General features: G+C 43.1%; 1 protein-coding gene across 1 annotated transcript in view; it reads right to left on the bottom strand.

The window, feature by feature from the left end:
- The window catches only part of WWC1 (WW and C2 domain containing 1), a 69,888-nt gene that overhangs the window by 37,662 nt on the left and 17,127 nt on the right, over positions 1-15,099 (bottom strand). Inside the window, exon 2 of the mRNA XM_054168249.1 lies at positions 1,157-1,266. Coding sequence (XP_054024224.1) covers positions 1,157-1,266 — 110 coding nt within the window. The remainder of the gene's footprint in view (positions 1-1,156; positions 1,267-15,099) is intronic.

Below are 15,099 nucleotides of genomic sequence, written 5' to 3'. Positions count from 1 at the left end.
GACATTTAAGCTTTGCATTACAAAGGGCAGTTTGGACTTTTTGAGAATAGGGTTTTTTCCATTCTGCATCTTTAATATCCAAGAAAAGTTCCCAAAACCTGGGGGAGCCAAGTGAAAATGTGGCTTTTCTGAGAAAGGGAAGAGAGTGAAGAAAACCAAGAAAAAACAACTAAACACCCCCTGACTTCTGCATTTTTAGTTAAAAAAGGATTTTGTAACTTGTTGATAAAAAGTTGAAGTTCTCAGTTGAAGTCCTAAAAGATTTAAAATAAAAAACGAACCAAACAAAAAAACAACACAACTTCAAGGCACTTTTGTCTTTTAACAGTTTTTCTTCTTTGCATGATTTACAAGCACCTGCAAAAGGGCCTAGGCATGGTTCTGCTGTGAACTTCTGGACTGCAATAGGACCTGTTCTGTGAAGAGAACCAAAGTCAATGATTGATTGTATTACTTTTTTCAGGGCAGTTGCTCTATCAAAACCCAATACATATTTCCTAATGATGCCTGCAATGATATATCAAATTCTCTATTTTCTTATAATTCAAATGAGCTTATAAAGCTTAACACTTCTGGTCTATCAAGGAATCTAGCAAAGACAATAAGCATTAGCTTAGTTTGAGGATAGACACAGAATAAACATGCCACATGCCTGAACTGAAGTCTTTTCCAGCTTGCACAACTCTCAGGATATCCCAAGCCTATGTGAGCGTTTCCTCTGCCATACAGGTAGCATCTGCAGCAAAGGGAGCTCAGGGAAATCATTGAGTTTAGCCCTGCCTGGGGAATCAACACGAGACCTTTGCACTGTTTCCAATGGTCTTGCCACAAGGACAAATTCCAGGCTAAGAACAAACTCCAGATCACTACTACCTAGTCAGACTCCTCACTGGAGCCAAATCTTACAGGTGTGTCCATAATATCAGCTTGAATGTGACTGCCGATTTGAAGACCACGAAGCAAAAGGTATCAAATTCCTGTTTTAGAGAGGGCAGTTAACTTGTACAATGGAGAAGGACAGGATTTGATTTCACAAGCTGCAGATTTCATCTGCTCCAAAACATGCTGTTAGCTCTCTTTTTTTTTGGGGGGGGGTTGTGTTCAGTACAGTAAAATATAGTTCAGCATAGCACAATTATAGTAAGGTGACACTTACTGGTGTTGTGGTCTATGTAATAAACGCCGACCTGAGGGTCATAAGCTTCTTCCCATCCCAATGGCAATTCATCACTAATGCAGTCTGCAAAGGTTAGTGGTTTAGTGTACCTGAAATGTAAAATAATATTTAGGATTAATAGAAGAACAATTCCACATGTCTGTTCCAAACAAGTGAACAGAAAAGTGCCACAAGAGCTTCAGTATAGAAACCAACACAGAGTTGAAAAATATTTTAGGCTTTTAATACTGCATGAACTCTTCCCTTTCTTCATCTGAAGTTGCAACACGATGACTTCATTCTGACAGAGCTCCTGAGCCTTGCTCAGCTCAGCCAGCACTCACTCAGCAGAGGAACATTAAGAACTTTGCCAGAAACAATCCCTGTTTCTTAAGTGAAACAAGGCTGTTTGCAGGCAAGTCCTGTATCATAAGTATGTAGACAAGAAGGAGCAAGATGAGAAATGCAATTTGCATAGCATGAATAATTAAGACTGCACAATCAATAGCAAGTGCTGAAGACTGTGGGACCACTTGTCATGCAACTCCACTCATTTGCATTGCAATATGTTCAGTTTCATTAATGACAAACTAGATTAGTTTCTCAGTATCACAAAAATGTGTAATCCACTCTGTCCAAATGAGGAAGTATTTCCACAGTATTGCTCAGAGAAGTTTTTCTATTAGAAACTACCTTCAGCAACAGCCTGAAGGCTTCAATGGCTAAAAACAAAGCTTGGAGAACCCACTCCTAGAGTGATCCCACAGATACTAGTCACTAAAAACAAGCTCCTTCCACTTTGACTGAGATACTGATGTTCAGCTTACACCAAAAAAACCCCAAACCACTAACCAAAGATACCATTGCAGTGAGACACAAGGCAGGAAGAACTAAGCTTGCAGATATCTCACGCACCCAGCTGCCAAAAGCACATGCCACTGGCCTACAGATTCATCACAAGCCCACATGGCATATGTGGAAGGAGGGTCTGTGAGTCTGACCTGCCAGAAGGGTCCTTTGGGCAGAAAGCACAGAACACACCATACAACACTACAGCCCCTATCTAGCACTTACAATGTGCATACTAAGAGAAACTGGGTCAAAAAGCAGCCATGGGGTAGCAGTAATTAAACTTGTACAGGTGAGGGTGTACCTTGATAGATTAATTTGTATTACACAATGAGTGGAATTTTCTGCAGTAGAATTCTGCTCATGACCAAACCCTCCAGCCTTGAACTGCATCATCAGCCCCAGGACTTAAGACTATTTTCATCAGGCACTGTAGTGCCAACTTCAATACTCCGAAGTTTAATACCAAACTCATAAAGCTTCTGCTTAGCTTTTATCCATTCCTACTTTGCTAGAAGCAGCTGAATTTCTTCTAGATATGCTCAGGAACTGATAGACTGCACAGGAAGCCAGAACCAAGCAACTGAAGGTTGCTTATTCCTGTTTTCCATATGAAGTGCAATGCATGAACTACATACATCCAGTCAGCTCTTTCAGCTGGAGTTTTAGAAAAAGAGAGGGGGAAAAGCAAGGCAGGATCAGTGTGCTGTAGCAATGACACAAGCCAGCTGGAGACTTGCCAGTTACTAGGGCTCAGAAACAGACAATAATTTCACCTTTGAGATTCCTGTTTTCAGCATATCTCACAAGGAGCACCCACCACCAAGCACAGACTAGTGCTGTCCTCCCTGGCTGACTGCAAGCTTGCAATTATCCCATTTGCACTGAGGGGCAAGTATTCATTAAAGGAGAAAACTGTCATTCAAACAGCAAACAGAAGACTAATTAGTTTTAGAATTAAGAGAGTAATTCCATTTATTACAGACAACATATGTCATATAGCTGTTTCCCCAAATAACTGCAGCTTCATAACCAAATTACTTGCTCTTCTAAACTCCTTTTCCTTGCTGTTGTGGGAAAAAAAAACTGGCACAAAGCAAAGCAGCAGTGCTACAATTACAGATGAAAGACACACAATATGTTGTGTAGTCAGACCATTAATAAAGCATAAAAAGAAAAAAACATTTCTTTGTTTAAAGATATGATTTTAGGGGTTGTTATGAGACCAAAATAAACCAATTTTCCAAAAGGAGTCGAAAATGAAGCATCTCCCCAAGCACGCTGACAATGCGGCATGACTGATAAAATGAGCAAAAGGTAAAGCCTCTTTCTCACAGCACGACATGATTCAGTTAGTGTATTATTTCTGCATAAAACAGGACTGTTTCTGCATTTGGGAAGTTAAAGCTAGGGCACATCTGCAGAACTATTTCCTTTGAAACATCTCCTTTGTAATTCACAAAGCTTCCTAGCAGCCTTGGAAAAAATCTCATCAACTTGGTCAAACCACATTACCATATAATAGGTTCTCTCTGTAGCTAGGCTCAAAGCAGCCATCTAGAAAAATGGACCCCTTTCACCCACTGTGCTTTAGAAGGAAGGAAACCCACAAAACCATCTATGCATTCCTTACCCTCCAGGTATATTCACCCAGCTTTCAAAAGAAAGCAGGGCATCTAAAAGTTCAGAAACCCCTGACTTTTGTGACTTCGACTTCTGGTCTCCAGTCACAAAGAGGGAACCAAGGGGAAAACATCCAAGTTAGTATGTATAGCATTTTTTATTAAACTCCAAGTAGTCCAGTTGAAAGAGATGACATTTTCAGACACATGACTTTGTCTGCATCTTCCAGTCACGCTCACTTAGCTCCAATGCCCTTTAGAGCATCAGTTAGACCAGAATTACTCCTGAAGCACTTCATCTGCTTCTAAGCTGCAGGCTAAACTTGGTGTGGGATTCCTACAAAAGAAACCAGCCTGAGCTAGAGAAGATACTTGTAAATCACAGCCTAACTAGCATTTGAGCTCAGCAAAAAGTCACCTACACATTCATCACATATCAACTCACCTGATTATCACCTTCATCCTACCTGTAATAGGCACAGGCTGAGGGGAAAGCCATTGTCCACTGGCCAGTGCCAGTGAACATCCCGAGGCATTTTACAAAATGCATGCCCCAAATAGCTTGTGTATTTGTACAACCAATGAGGTTTGAATCCTGCTCCCACCGCTAGAAATAGAAAGTCAGTTTCCTAGCTCTAGTTTCTAAGTCACAGTTTTAAATGAGGAGTGTTTCTACTTTCCTTATTTTTGATCTATCGCCTTCAGCTTCTTCCACAGAAAACTGAAAACCAATGTTATCATCCACAAACACTGTTAAATAGAAACTTGCCCATCAGATTCAGAAAGCCTTTCTATAGTCTTTGGGTCTACTGTTGTCAATCAAAACCCTCATTACATGAGAAACTCAAGGCAAATAATCCTTGTATAACAAGTTTTTGATTGACAGAAGGTTTGTTAAACATGGCTGTAAGATCATAGAGGTTCCTGACAGAAACAGGAGATGGGTGAATTGCCACTTACAAATCTGGAGTTAATACAGCACAGGTAACAGAAATAAATTCTAAACTTCTTGAAGCAGGAAGTGTTCTTTTTGTAAGTACTTGATTTCAGTGTTTATTGGTGACCTACAGCAAACTGAGGAAAGTCCCATGCAGCTTTTTAGGTAGGCTGGTGGCTGGATACATGTGCGTGTATGTGTAGAGCGCATGCCGTGTGCTTGGCTCACTGCAATGGGGAACATTTAGAAACCACCAGGGCATTGCCAAGTTTGTGCTGTACATAAACCCACCTAATCCCTGTGTTTGCAGGGTTCCTCAAACCCACATAACACAGCAAAGCCATTTAAAGAGTAGAGCCTTATTTTAATCAGTTCAGTAGAGATCACATGGCCTCACACAAAAGCCTTCATGACTCTATATGGGTGAAACTATAGACCAGGGAATTTCCTACAGTTTACTGTACTGACAGCAACAGCTCACTGCACAAGGCACAAAGGTGGCACCTGGATCACTCAGGGCCTTCACTGTCAGATTCTCTTAGAGCTAACCTCTAACAGCTCAACAGCTCCTTCTGTTTCTCCACTACCCTCTTGTACTCACAGGCACACAGTGAGGGTATGAGGCATACAGGTTTTGTGGGAAAGATGTAAAGCAAGATAACCAAATCATAGAACGGCTTAGGTTGGGAGGGACCTTAGAGATCATCTGCTCCAACCTCCCCACCATGGGCAGTGATGCTTTTCAACTAGACTCAGCTGCTCGAGGCCTCATTCAACTTGGCGTGGAACACCTCCAGGGAGGAAGCATCCACAACCTGCCTGGGCAGGCTGTTCCAGAGCCTCACCACCCTTGTACTGAAGACCTTCTTCCGACAATCCAGCCTAAACCTACTTTTCTTCAGGTTCAAACCATTGCCCCTTGTCCTATTGCTAGACACCCTTATGAAAAAGTCCCTCTCCAGCCTTCCTGTAAGATCCCTTCAGGAACTGGAAGGCAGCTATACATGATTTAAATTATTATTATTATTATTTAATAATGGGTTTAAATTATTTAAAATCATAATTATTATTATAAGTTCTAGCAGATACCTCCACTTATACCATTTCTCTTACAAAACCAAATAGATTTTAGACCTAGCCTTTTGTGAAAATAGCCTAGAGTCAGGCTTTATTTTTAATGTCTTCTACTGCATTGTTTGGGGCTTGTTTGTTTTGTCTTTGTTTGTTTGAATTAATTTCTCATTTAAATACAACTTACTGCTCATTATGTGCCAGGATGTGCTAAACAGACCAGGACAGAGAACAGGCTGTAAGCACCTCAATTCCAGCTGTGACATTGGGTAGCTGTACTCAGAATTCCTGTGGATCTGAGTTCTGAGGAACCTGTTAATGAGAAGAGCTCCTACTGTAAGTCAGAAGGCTGCTGCAAGAATCTCTGCCAGGAGGCTCGACACAATGACATACAAGCTTCTTTGTTTTTAATGAGGTCATTCCCATTCTCAAGACAGATGCCGATTATTTTTAAACTTCAGCATAGAAAAACCTCTCACTTTGCAGACTTATTTTCTAGGGCTACAGCAATCTTCTCTCTCCTCACAAAAGCTTTTAAAAATAGACTCCTACACATTTATTACTCAAGTTGATGATCCAGCCCTCAAACACACCAGGGCTATTTGTCACTATAGTAACTGTTTTTCCCTTGGAGCATCTTCTCTGGCTGCAGGAAGAATTGCCTTTGGAGGGTGGAGGTGTGGCAGCAAAGAGGCCCTGTTTTACCATCTTGCTGGCAAAGCTTTCCTCACCCTGTCACCATACACCTGGGCATGATGAAACACTCCCTTGTATTCCCACTCCAACTGCAATTTAGGGAAAAGGCAATGAGAATAGCTCATCACTAACAGCCAGTATCCTCAGCAGTGACACAATAGGCAGCTCTGGGCCAAACGGCACCCTCAATTGCACCAAAACCTCAACAGCTACAATGGGGTCTAGAAGAGGGGACCTCCACAACAAGGGGAGCAAAAGGAGGAATTGAGAACCAAATAATCAGGTAAGAACTATGAACAGCAAAGTGCTTCCCAGATAACAAGAAGTAACCTTTAAGAAGTAATCATAAATTTGAGAAGGTTCTTGACTATGCTGCAAGGAGTCCGATGAGAGATGAAATATGACATTTGAAAGTTTTGGAAACCAGACAGTACTTCAAGACTCACAGAAAGGTGCAGCCACCATAAACTTCTAGTTACCAAAGAGATGTCATTTCAAAGACTGCCAGCATGTACAGCATTACAGCCTGGACCTGGTATTGCTACCCCTTAGAAAAAAATGGGGTCAAGCCTAAGAAAAACAGCTTATTTGAAGTTGCTGCTGTAAACCACAGATCTGCTTAAAGTATAGCATAAGATCATCAACAGCAACACCCTAAAACCCCAACTCATCTCAAGAAACCCAGACTGCAGAGCAGTTCTCTTTTCCTTTGTTGCCATGGTTATTAAGAATCTTTGCAGTCTCCCAACAATCTCTCATCTTGCCTCTCCCCCTGCCCCTGATGCTTCATGTATTGGGCCATCTCTATAATAAGCAGGCCCAGCATCTACCCTCAGTGCTGATTTTCTAAACTATGGTAATTCTGAACAGTCTTATTGTTAATGAAGACATCAGAGATGCCCTCTACTGCTCTTTGGCCAGGACATCTTGACTTTTATGTAATTTGCCAATTCAGACCCTCTACTACTTTTGCATGAGCAGGAAAATTTTTTTTTCTTCAGAAATTGTTCACATGCTACCCAAGCAGGTTCTACACAAAGTGGATCAGGAGACAACCAGGACACCTGAAGTCAGGAAACAGCCTGTACTTCAAGCATTCCAGAGACAAATACATTTAATACCTTTAATATTAATACTTTTCTAATACTTGGATTCATGGAAGCATTGAGCTATATAATACACAAGTTACATCTCCACCAGCCACAATGAGCATGCCTAGTAACTCTCAGGCTAACAGCTGCTTGCTTGTTCTATCCACTTCTGAAAAGGCTTGCATGTTCACAAACTCTACTTTGCATACACTGACAGTTGGTCTGCCTGTGTATTCTTTTCAGTACAGATCATTTACTCCTGGAAGCAAAGAACTACTAAGTTGTTTTCAAGGAGAAGACTATCAGAAACCATGTACAGATTTTCGATCATTCCCAGAGATTAACAAACTGGTTCTGCTAGCAGGAGAGAGGCAGGAGGTCAGTCATACCTTCTTAATCACTCAAATGTAAAATTCCTGGGATAGTTCAAGGTTAAAAAGTCAGGAAATGGGAGTTGAGGCTTCTCACAACATTAACTTGCCTGCCAGCCTGCATATCCTGCATGCTCTCCTGAATTGATTAAGCAGGAAAGATATAAAGAGTAAGGGACAACTTCATGAGAACAGTGCCATACTACTAAGCTAAAAGCATGCAAGAGTTGGAATTTACCCATGCAAGTAATTCAAACATCTTTAGTTTTAAATTATTGAAGTTGGGGTTTGGTTTTTTTGGGGTTTAAGTTTGCCTTCAGTTCTTCTAGAAAGAGAAGCAGCCTTGCCACCTGCATATCCTGAACAGACTAAACCCAAGTCAGCTCTCTTCACTCAGAGGCTTCACTGTTCTTGAAGAAAAGGACTGGTCACTATGTAAGAAGGGATAAATTGTCTACCAAACATCCAGAGTAGTCAGACTAGTTTCTTGACATATTTGGAAGATTATGAACTGGAAGGCTTGTCTATGTTCTTACAGCCTGCACTCCTACTTCTCTGAAAGGCTGACTATAGTGTGGGTGGCAGTAGTTTACATTGGCAAGATGCCTCAAGATAAAGAGGTGTATAGGACAGACTCCCTCCCCTGCAATCCAGCTCCTAGAGCAGGGAACCAATAACTACTGTCAGAAAAAGATAAATAGTTGAGATTTTGGCAACAAGGTAAGTCCTGAACATTTGCTGTACCTCAGTGTTCAGGAACCTGCTATCCCATGGGCCACAGCATACAAAGATAGGTAGTGACAGCAAAATCAGCTCTGGGCTGACTAGATGTCTACCAAGGGGAACAGATGTGGGGGTCACCCCACAGACAGACTTCACTGGTTACTGAAGTTACACTTTATGTATGGGGAATAAACCCCAGGCTTCTTTGAGAAGCAATGCATATTACTGCACCCTTAATAAGACTGCCTGCTTGCTATTTCTGCATTCTAAATGTACTTACTGAGTTACAGAGGTATTTGATATTCCTGATCCCAAACAGCTACCTTAGCAGGCTCTTTGCCCTGCATCACTCGCAAACCAGAGTCTAGGCAAGCAGCAGGGCATCGTCACATCCTTTGCTCTCTGCCTTAAAATATAGAAGCTGCAGCCACTTAGCTTTTGTGTGAGGTCTAGATCAGTTCTAGAAACATTCACCACTCTCTGAACTGACAGCGGCCTGTCAGCTGGAAATCTTGTCCAGGCAGAGCTGAAACCAGCTACACATAGGAAGCTACCAAGTCAAGTGAACCCCAGAAGAGCCTTAATTACTATCTCTTGCTGTTTCTATTACTGACAATGCAATGCCTTCTCAGATCCTGAAAAGTCATACTGTATAAAAGTAAAGAGAAATGTCAAAACAAGAACAGATGTCCAGAATAATCTCAGGAGAGCAAAGCTTTAGGAGATGTGCAGAGTTAGAAGCATAAGATAAAACCTAATAGGTTTAGTACATTTTTTATCCAAGATAACAAAGCCTTGATGTATTATGTAGTTAAGCCACACAAAAAAACAAACCTGCTTCTATAGCCAGAATTGTACATAGAACAAAACACAGCTCAGTATGTCACACATTGGAAGGGAGTCAATACAGATCAAGAACTATTGAAGTTTCTTCACTCATTTGAGGACAGCAAAAATGAGATTTGCATCACCAAGTAAGTTTAATTGATTTACAATTACAAAGATCATTTATTTTGAATGACCCACTATCAATATTGTTTTGTCAACAGAGTAAATTTGCGTTGACACAAAAGTTATGACAGCACTTGCTCTTTGCATTCCCCCTCCCCACCTATCTCACACAGCTTAAAGCCCGTTTGTAGTCCTTCTGCCAGCTATGGAGTGGTGCAAGCAGCCTGCTGAAGATCTGCATGCCCTACATTCAGCTCAGGAAGAAAGAGAAAAAGTCCATCTGCAGAGGGGTGCAGGCCAGATACTCAGGTCTCACAGTGCAGATCAAACTGGGAGAAGGATTACAGTTCTGGTACTGCTACTTCCAAGAACATGGAAAAATGCCACTAAGGTGAAAGCCTTCTTCAGATTCAGGACACTCATTTCATCAGAAGCAAAGCCAAACGTATCAGCACCATAGTATCTTGCAACTAGGATACTGCTGGTAGTACCCCTTGCATTTCCCAGCGGTGAGGGAGATCCTTGTGCACAGGGAGTCTCCATAGCTTGTGGGTGACACCAAGAGAGCTGCCCCTTCCCCCTCAAAACATCAGTACACGGCCATGGACACAATGCTCAAGGGAGGCTGCTTTACTCTTCTTTGCACAGAATTTACAACACTCCAGGAAAAACAAACGACTTCGCCTAAAGCATCTTAGATTGGTGTATGAGACTGAGAAAGGGGACAGTAACTGTTAAACTTAGCACAAGCATCATCATGCTGATTTGCATTGTCTCCTGACCAGGAGAAATACTCTAGTCTTACTCAAAATTCAAAAAAATTAGACAAATCCCAGAACTACTGTGTAGTTTTCCAGAAATCAAGGGAAAACTCACTATGAAAAATTCATTTCCCAAGACTGTTTGCAACTCAAATATTATTGCAGGGAGTATTATCTGAGGATCTCTGAACACAAGCTCATGGATGCAATCGATATCAAGTGTTCAAAGAAGATATAAGTACAAGGGCTCAACAGTTTAAGTACAAGCAATAAATGATATTCTGATCATAAATTATAACTGGATGACAAAAAAGCAAGGTAGCATTGTTAAACATGAATATGCATGTGCGTGAAGGTGTCATCTTTAGCCGGGGCGGGGGGTCACTGACAGTTACTTTGTGAGGAAAGACTCCTGCATATTTTGGCCTGAAGCAGTTAATCATTAGTTTCTAACTAATGTGGTGTATATATATATATTTATTTTTTCATTTAAGTGTCCAACAGACCTTTAAAGAAGGACCAGGTATCAAAAGCATTTAGTTGTTCCTCAGCTCTTAATACTAAGCATTTCTTTCCACTAAGCAAAGACTCAGCATAGGTAGTGCTTCATCACCACCGCTCACACATTACGGTCTAGGTACATGACAAAGACACACCTTACATAGTCTTAATATTCAGCTACTATATAACTTCAGTGTTTGAGAAAAGAGCACAGAAACCTCCTTGAAAATGGAATAAACTTCTGTTTTTCAGTGTACTTCGAAGGCAACTAAAAGCACCTTAGACTGTGTCTTTTTAAATCACTGTATTCCTGCCTCTCCCATCCTTACTTGTTCCTCAGACAACAGATGTGCAAAACTCCTTTAGACCTTGAAAGATGATAAACTCCAGAAAGTAAAGGTAAATCAACTACTCTAACTCTCTTTGGAAGCAACATAACACTCCTTGAAACATTTCTCGCACGACAAATATTCTACACAAAAGAAATCAATTGTCAATGGTCTTAGCATATTATCTTTGCTTTGGTGTGCTGAAGCTTCTTTGCACCGTTATCAAATTCATCTTTTGCCATAGTCAGTTTCTTGTTCTTCCAGATTTTAATAAAAGGCTGGATTTACAGCACTCCCTCTCAGGAAAGAATACTGCTAAGAAAATAAAACAAAATCAGAGCAGGCCCTGAAGACTGAATTCTGAGTTTGATTATGACATTACTGGTATCAGTGTGATCACTGCCACAGTACTGGCCACTCGCCACCAGAAGTCACAGAGCTAATGAGACTATACATGACCTCCTATGCCCACGTTAAGTGCCTGACATACAGGTCCTTATGAGAAAACAATTAGCATTCTACTAAGTTGAAAGCAATCTGGTGGTCCTGTAGGTAGTTCACTTCCCAGAAAGCCAGGTCACAAACTCTGTAGGGTGGGACAGCATTTAGCAATCCACTCCTCTCAATTTCCATAGCATGTGAAAGCTGGGGTTATGGAATCGTGCTCAGACCAACAATGAAGCTGACTAGCAAGTCCACCAGTTGTGAGAGAAATGGTGTTTACATAATTTCATTTCCTGCCCAGAAGCAGGCTATGGGCATGCAGCATATGTCTGTAACCAAACTAGATATAGCACATACAGCCTACTGATCCTGGCAGCTCTGTCATTCAGTAAGAACAAATACTCTTCCACATGAGCAGAGGTGATAGCAAGACTACTCATTGCACTTCTCAGCAAGTACATTCAGCTCATTCAACTGGGACACAAGTCTTCACATACTAGAGCAAACTGAGTGCCCCCGGTCCAGCTCCATCTCTCCAAGCAGAAGCCACACCATTTCACAGTAGCTAAAACCAGTCTTCCCCAGATCACAAGCATGCATCCAAATTCCCAACACACACCTAGAGCCTCTACAACTAAAAAAAAAAAAGATAAGAATTTGATAAGTGCGACAAGAATTTTGCTTAAACACTCCAAACTAAATATTTAGAAAGACACTGTCAAATACCTGAATTCCTCTAACAAAAACTATACAGCACACAACAGTAAGCTGTGGAGAGAGAAGTTTTTATTCTATCCTTGCCAAGGGAAAACAACAATGAATTTTAAGCAGCTGCTCCCAAAGCTGTAGTGCAGTCTCAGCAGTAGAAATGCCACAGTCAGAGTCAGTCTGCAATGGCACTCAGATTTCTTCAGGAATGCAGCAGTTTTGCAGTGCATCTTCACAGTCGTAATAGTTAGCGTTGATTTCTTTGTTGCACTACAAAGGTTGCTTTTTTGCTATCATGACACTTTCCTGGAATGTGCTTCAGGATTAAATGCACTCGATTTTTTTTATTTTTTTTTTTTTAAAGGATCAGCTTCTAGGCAGTGCAGTTTCTTACCCTGAATCAGCATGTGACTGTGCAAGGACAGAGAAGGGAGAGAGAATTCTGTCAGATCCACAGCACAAAGGCATCGGCAACTGAGCCAGTCCAATGGTTTCTTGCTTCCACAAAAAGCATCTCTCTCACCTTCTGCCCTATGCACCCTTTCCTTGCTTCTCTTCCCAGTTCAGCAACTCTTTTCTTGCCTGTCACAGCCTCCAAGCCCTCCCACAAACTGCTTCCATTCAGTAACACCACAGCAGAGTACCGAGACTTTTCTGAGGGCATTTACAGTTGGGTTAGTGGGACTCAGCAGTTGATAGCATGCCAGTGACAGTGTGTCAGGAACAGAAGCAGCACTGGGGAAAGCCACAACCCTCCTTGCCGGTTGTGATGAGCTGCCTGGCTGCTCACCAGATTTCTGGGCAGCAAACTCGTAGATGAACTGCATCTGCCATGGAATCGTAATTAGACACAGTCCTCTGGAGCAGCCCATCTTCTCCAGCTGCCAGACTGCCTTGCTACTGCCTTCAGACTCAGCATTACTTATAAATGAAGTGCACAGAAATGGTCAGCTGTAGAGGCTGCTCTCTCAGACTGATGTGCACCCCGATCAGGCCAGCCCTGCCGCATGGCCGTGTCTGTGGAAAGGGATCTGCTGAAGATGTCCAAGGAGCTGTTTGTTGGAGCTGTGCAGCCACAGCACCCACTGTCAGCCCAGCTGGGCAGCACACTGTGTGCAGCGTGGATGGCGAAGGAATGTGCTCCCCGACTGCACCTTTTCATCTCGAGAACGATTTTCAAGGTCATGTTCGCTTCCCTGCCGGCTCCTCCCCAGCTCCAGTGCAATCCCAAGCACGCAGCCCTGGGCCCTGGTGCGCGTTCCCACCCTCCACGTCTCCTGGACACCAGCACAACCTGTCGCATTCCTCTGCGGCAGCAAACCTCAGCCTTCCGGCTTGCTCACAGCCAGCTCCCTGGGGTTAGCAGCTCCCCTCTCCTCAAGAGCAAGCAGGCACAGCACTGCAGCAGCAGCTGCCTTGCCAGCAGCCTGCCATTCCTGTGCTGCAGGGCCAGCATAACTTAACAATGAGACTTGTGACCTCCAGGATTAATATTTCTGAATTAAGTATTTCATATAAAACCAGGATGCAGCCTGGGCCAAAGCCTGTATCAAGCTCATGGATCAAGAGAACAGCTTGCATTGCACACACTAACGCACACGGCTACATCATCTGGTGAGCTATCTTCAAGGGTACTGCAGGGAGGCTGCCATTTGGGACAGTTCCTGTCACCCTGTCCCCACATCCACAGAGCAGCCAGCCAAACCAGCCCAGCATCAGCAGGCAAGGGAGAAGCAGTGCCTGTCAACCCTGGGCTCAGGGAAAAGGCAGTGGTGATGGTGCTGGGCCTGGGAAGCCCTTCTCTGGACACAGGATGCAGCCCCCTCTCCTCCGACCAGCAGCCATTGCTGCACAGATACAACAAGCTTAAAGACCTTCAGACACTCCTCACCCCGCACAAGATTTCCAGATCACAACTGAAGAATCATACATGCTGCCTGCTTACAAAGCCAGCTAATTATTCAATCTGTTAAGCATGTATGCGCACACAACAGTGCCTTGAGTCATTAGAGGACGGGATTTATACTTCACTGCACGCATCTTGCTCTTTGTGAGTGCGTGCCTGGATACAGCCAAAACGAACACAAGTATCTGGAATGTCTGCGGCTCGCCGGCCAGCGCATCTGAATACAAAGCTGAGCCTGCCTGAGTGGCTGCCTGTGTGTGACCCCAGTTGCACATACTGCTCCCCTAATCATGTTTAAAATCTCTATGCCTTTTTTTTACCACTCTGAGCATCTGAAAGCAGAGTACAGCACAACGTTTAAGCTGTATTCTGAAGCTGTAAGAAAGACATTCGTGAGGAAAAAGTGTCAGTGCAGGTGATGGGTTGCAAAGACAGAGCTCAGCATTGGACCTAGCAGCTCTGCCTGCCACAATGCAGCCATCCTGGGTTTTATTGGGGCAGAAGGGCCCTGGCACTCTGGCATGCAGTGACCTCAGTTCCTATGGCAGCAGCCACTCCTCCACAGCCCAACCCACGCCAGACAGAGATCTGTGTCCTAGGTGTCTGCCAGACAGATAACACCATGGCACATCAGAGATGCTGTCTCTTCCTTTTAGCCATTTTTTCTTCATTTACTAGTGCCCAGTTTTGCTCCCACTGATTTCAGGTAGAACATCTCTCTCCAGACCACCCTGGGTGAGCACCCAGCACCCCAGGGCTGCAGCTCCTCTCCAGCCCTTCCACATGTCCACACACAGCAGTGGCTGGCACGGCCAACAATGAGTGGTACAGCACAAAACCACACGGCTGCCAGCAGAGGGGATCTGTCTACCTGTGCTCTGTGCTTCCCTTAGCTGCTCCTTTTATTCCTCTTCCCATTAACAAAGCCTTTGGGCACTTCTTATGTTAAAAAAAAAAAAGGAGTGGCAAAAACCAGCTATGTT

The sequence above is a fragment of the Dryobates pubescens genome, chromosome 16, assembly GCF_014839835.1.
Source record: "Dryobates pubescens isolate bDryPub1 chromosome 16, bDryPub1.pri, whole genome shotgun sequence".
NCBI lineage: Eukaryota > Metazoa > Chordata > Aves > Piciformes > Picidae > Dryobates > Dryobates pubescens.
Note: the sequence above shows the minus strand (reverse complement) of the source record. Positions and strands in the feature narration are given on the sequence as shown.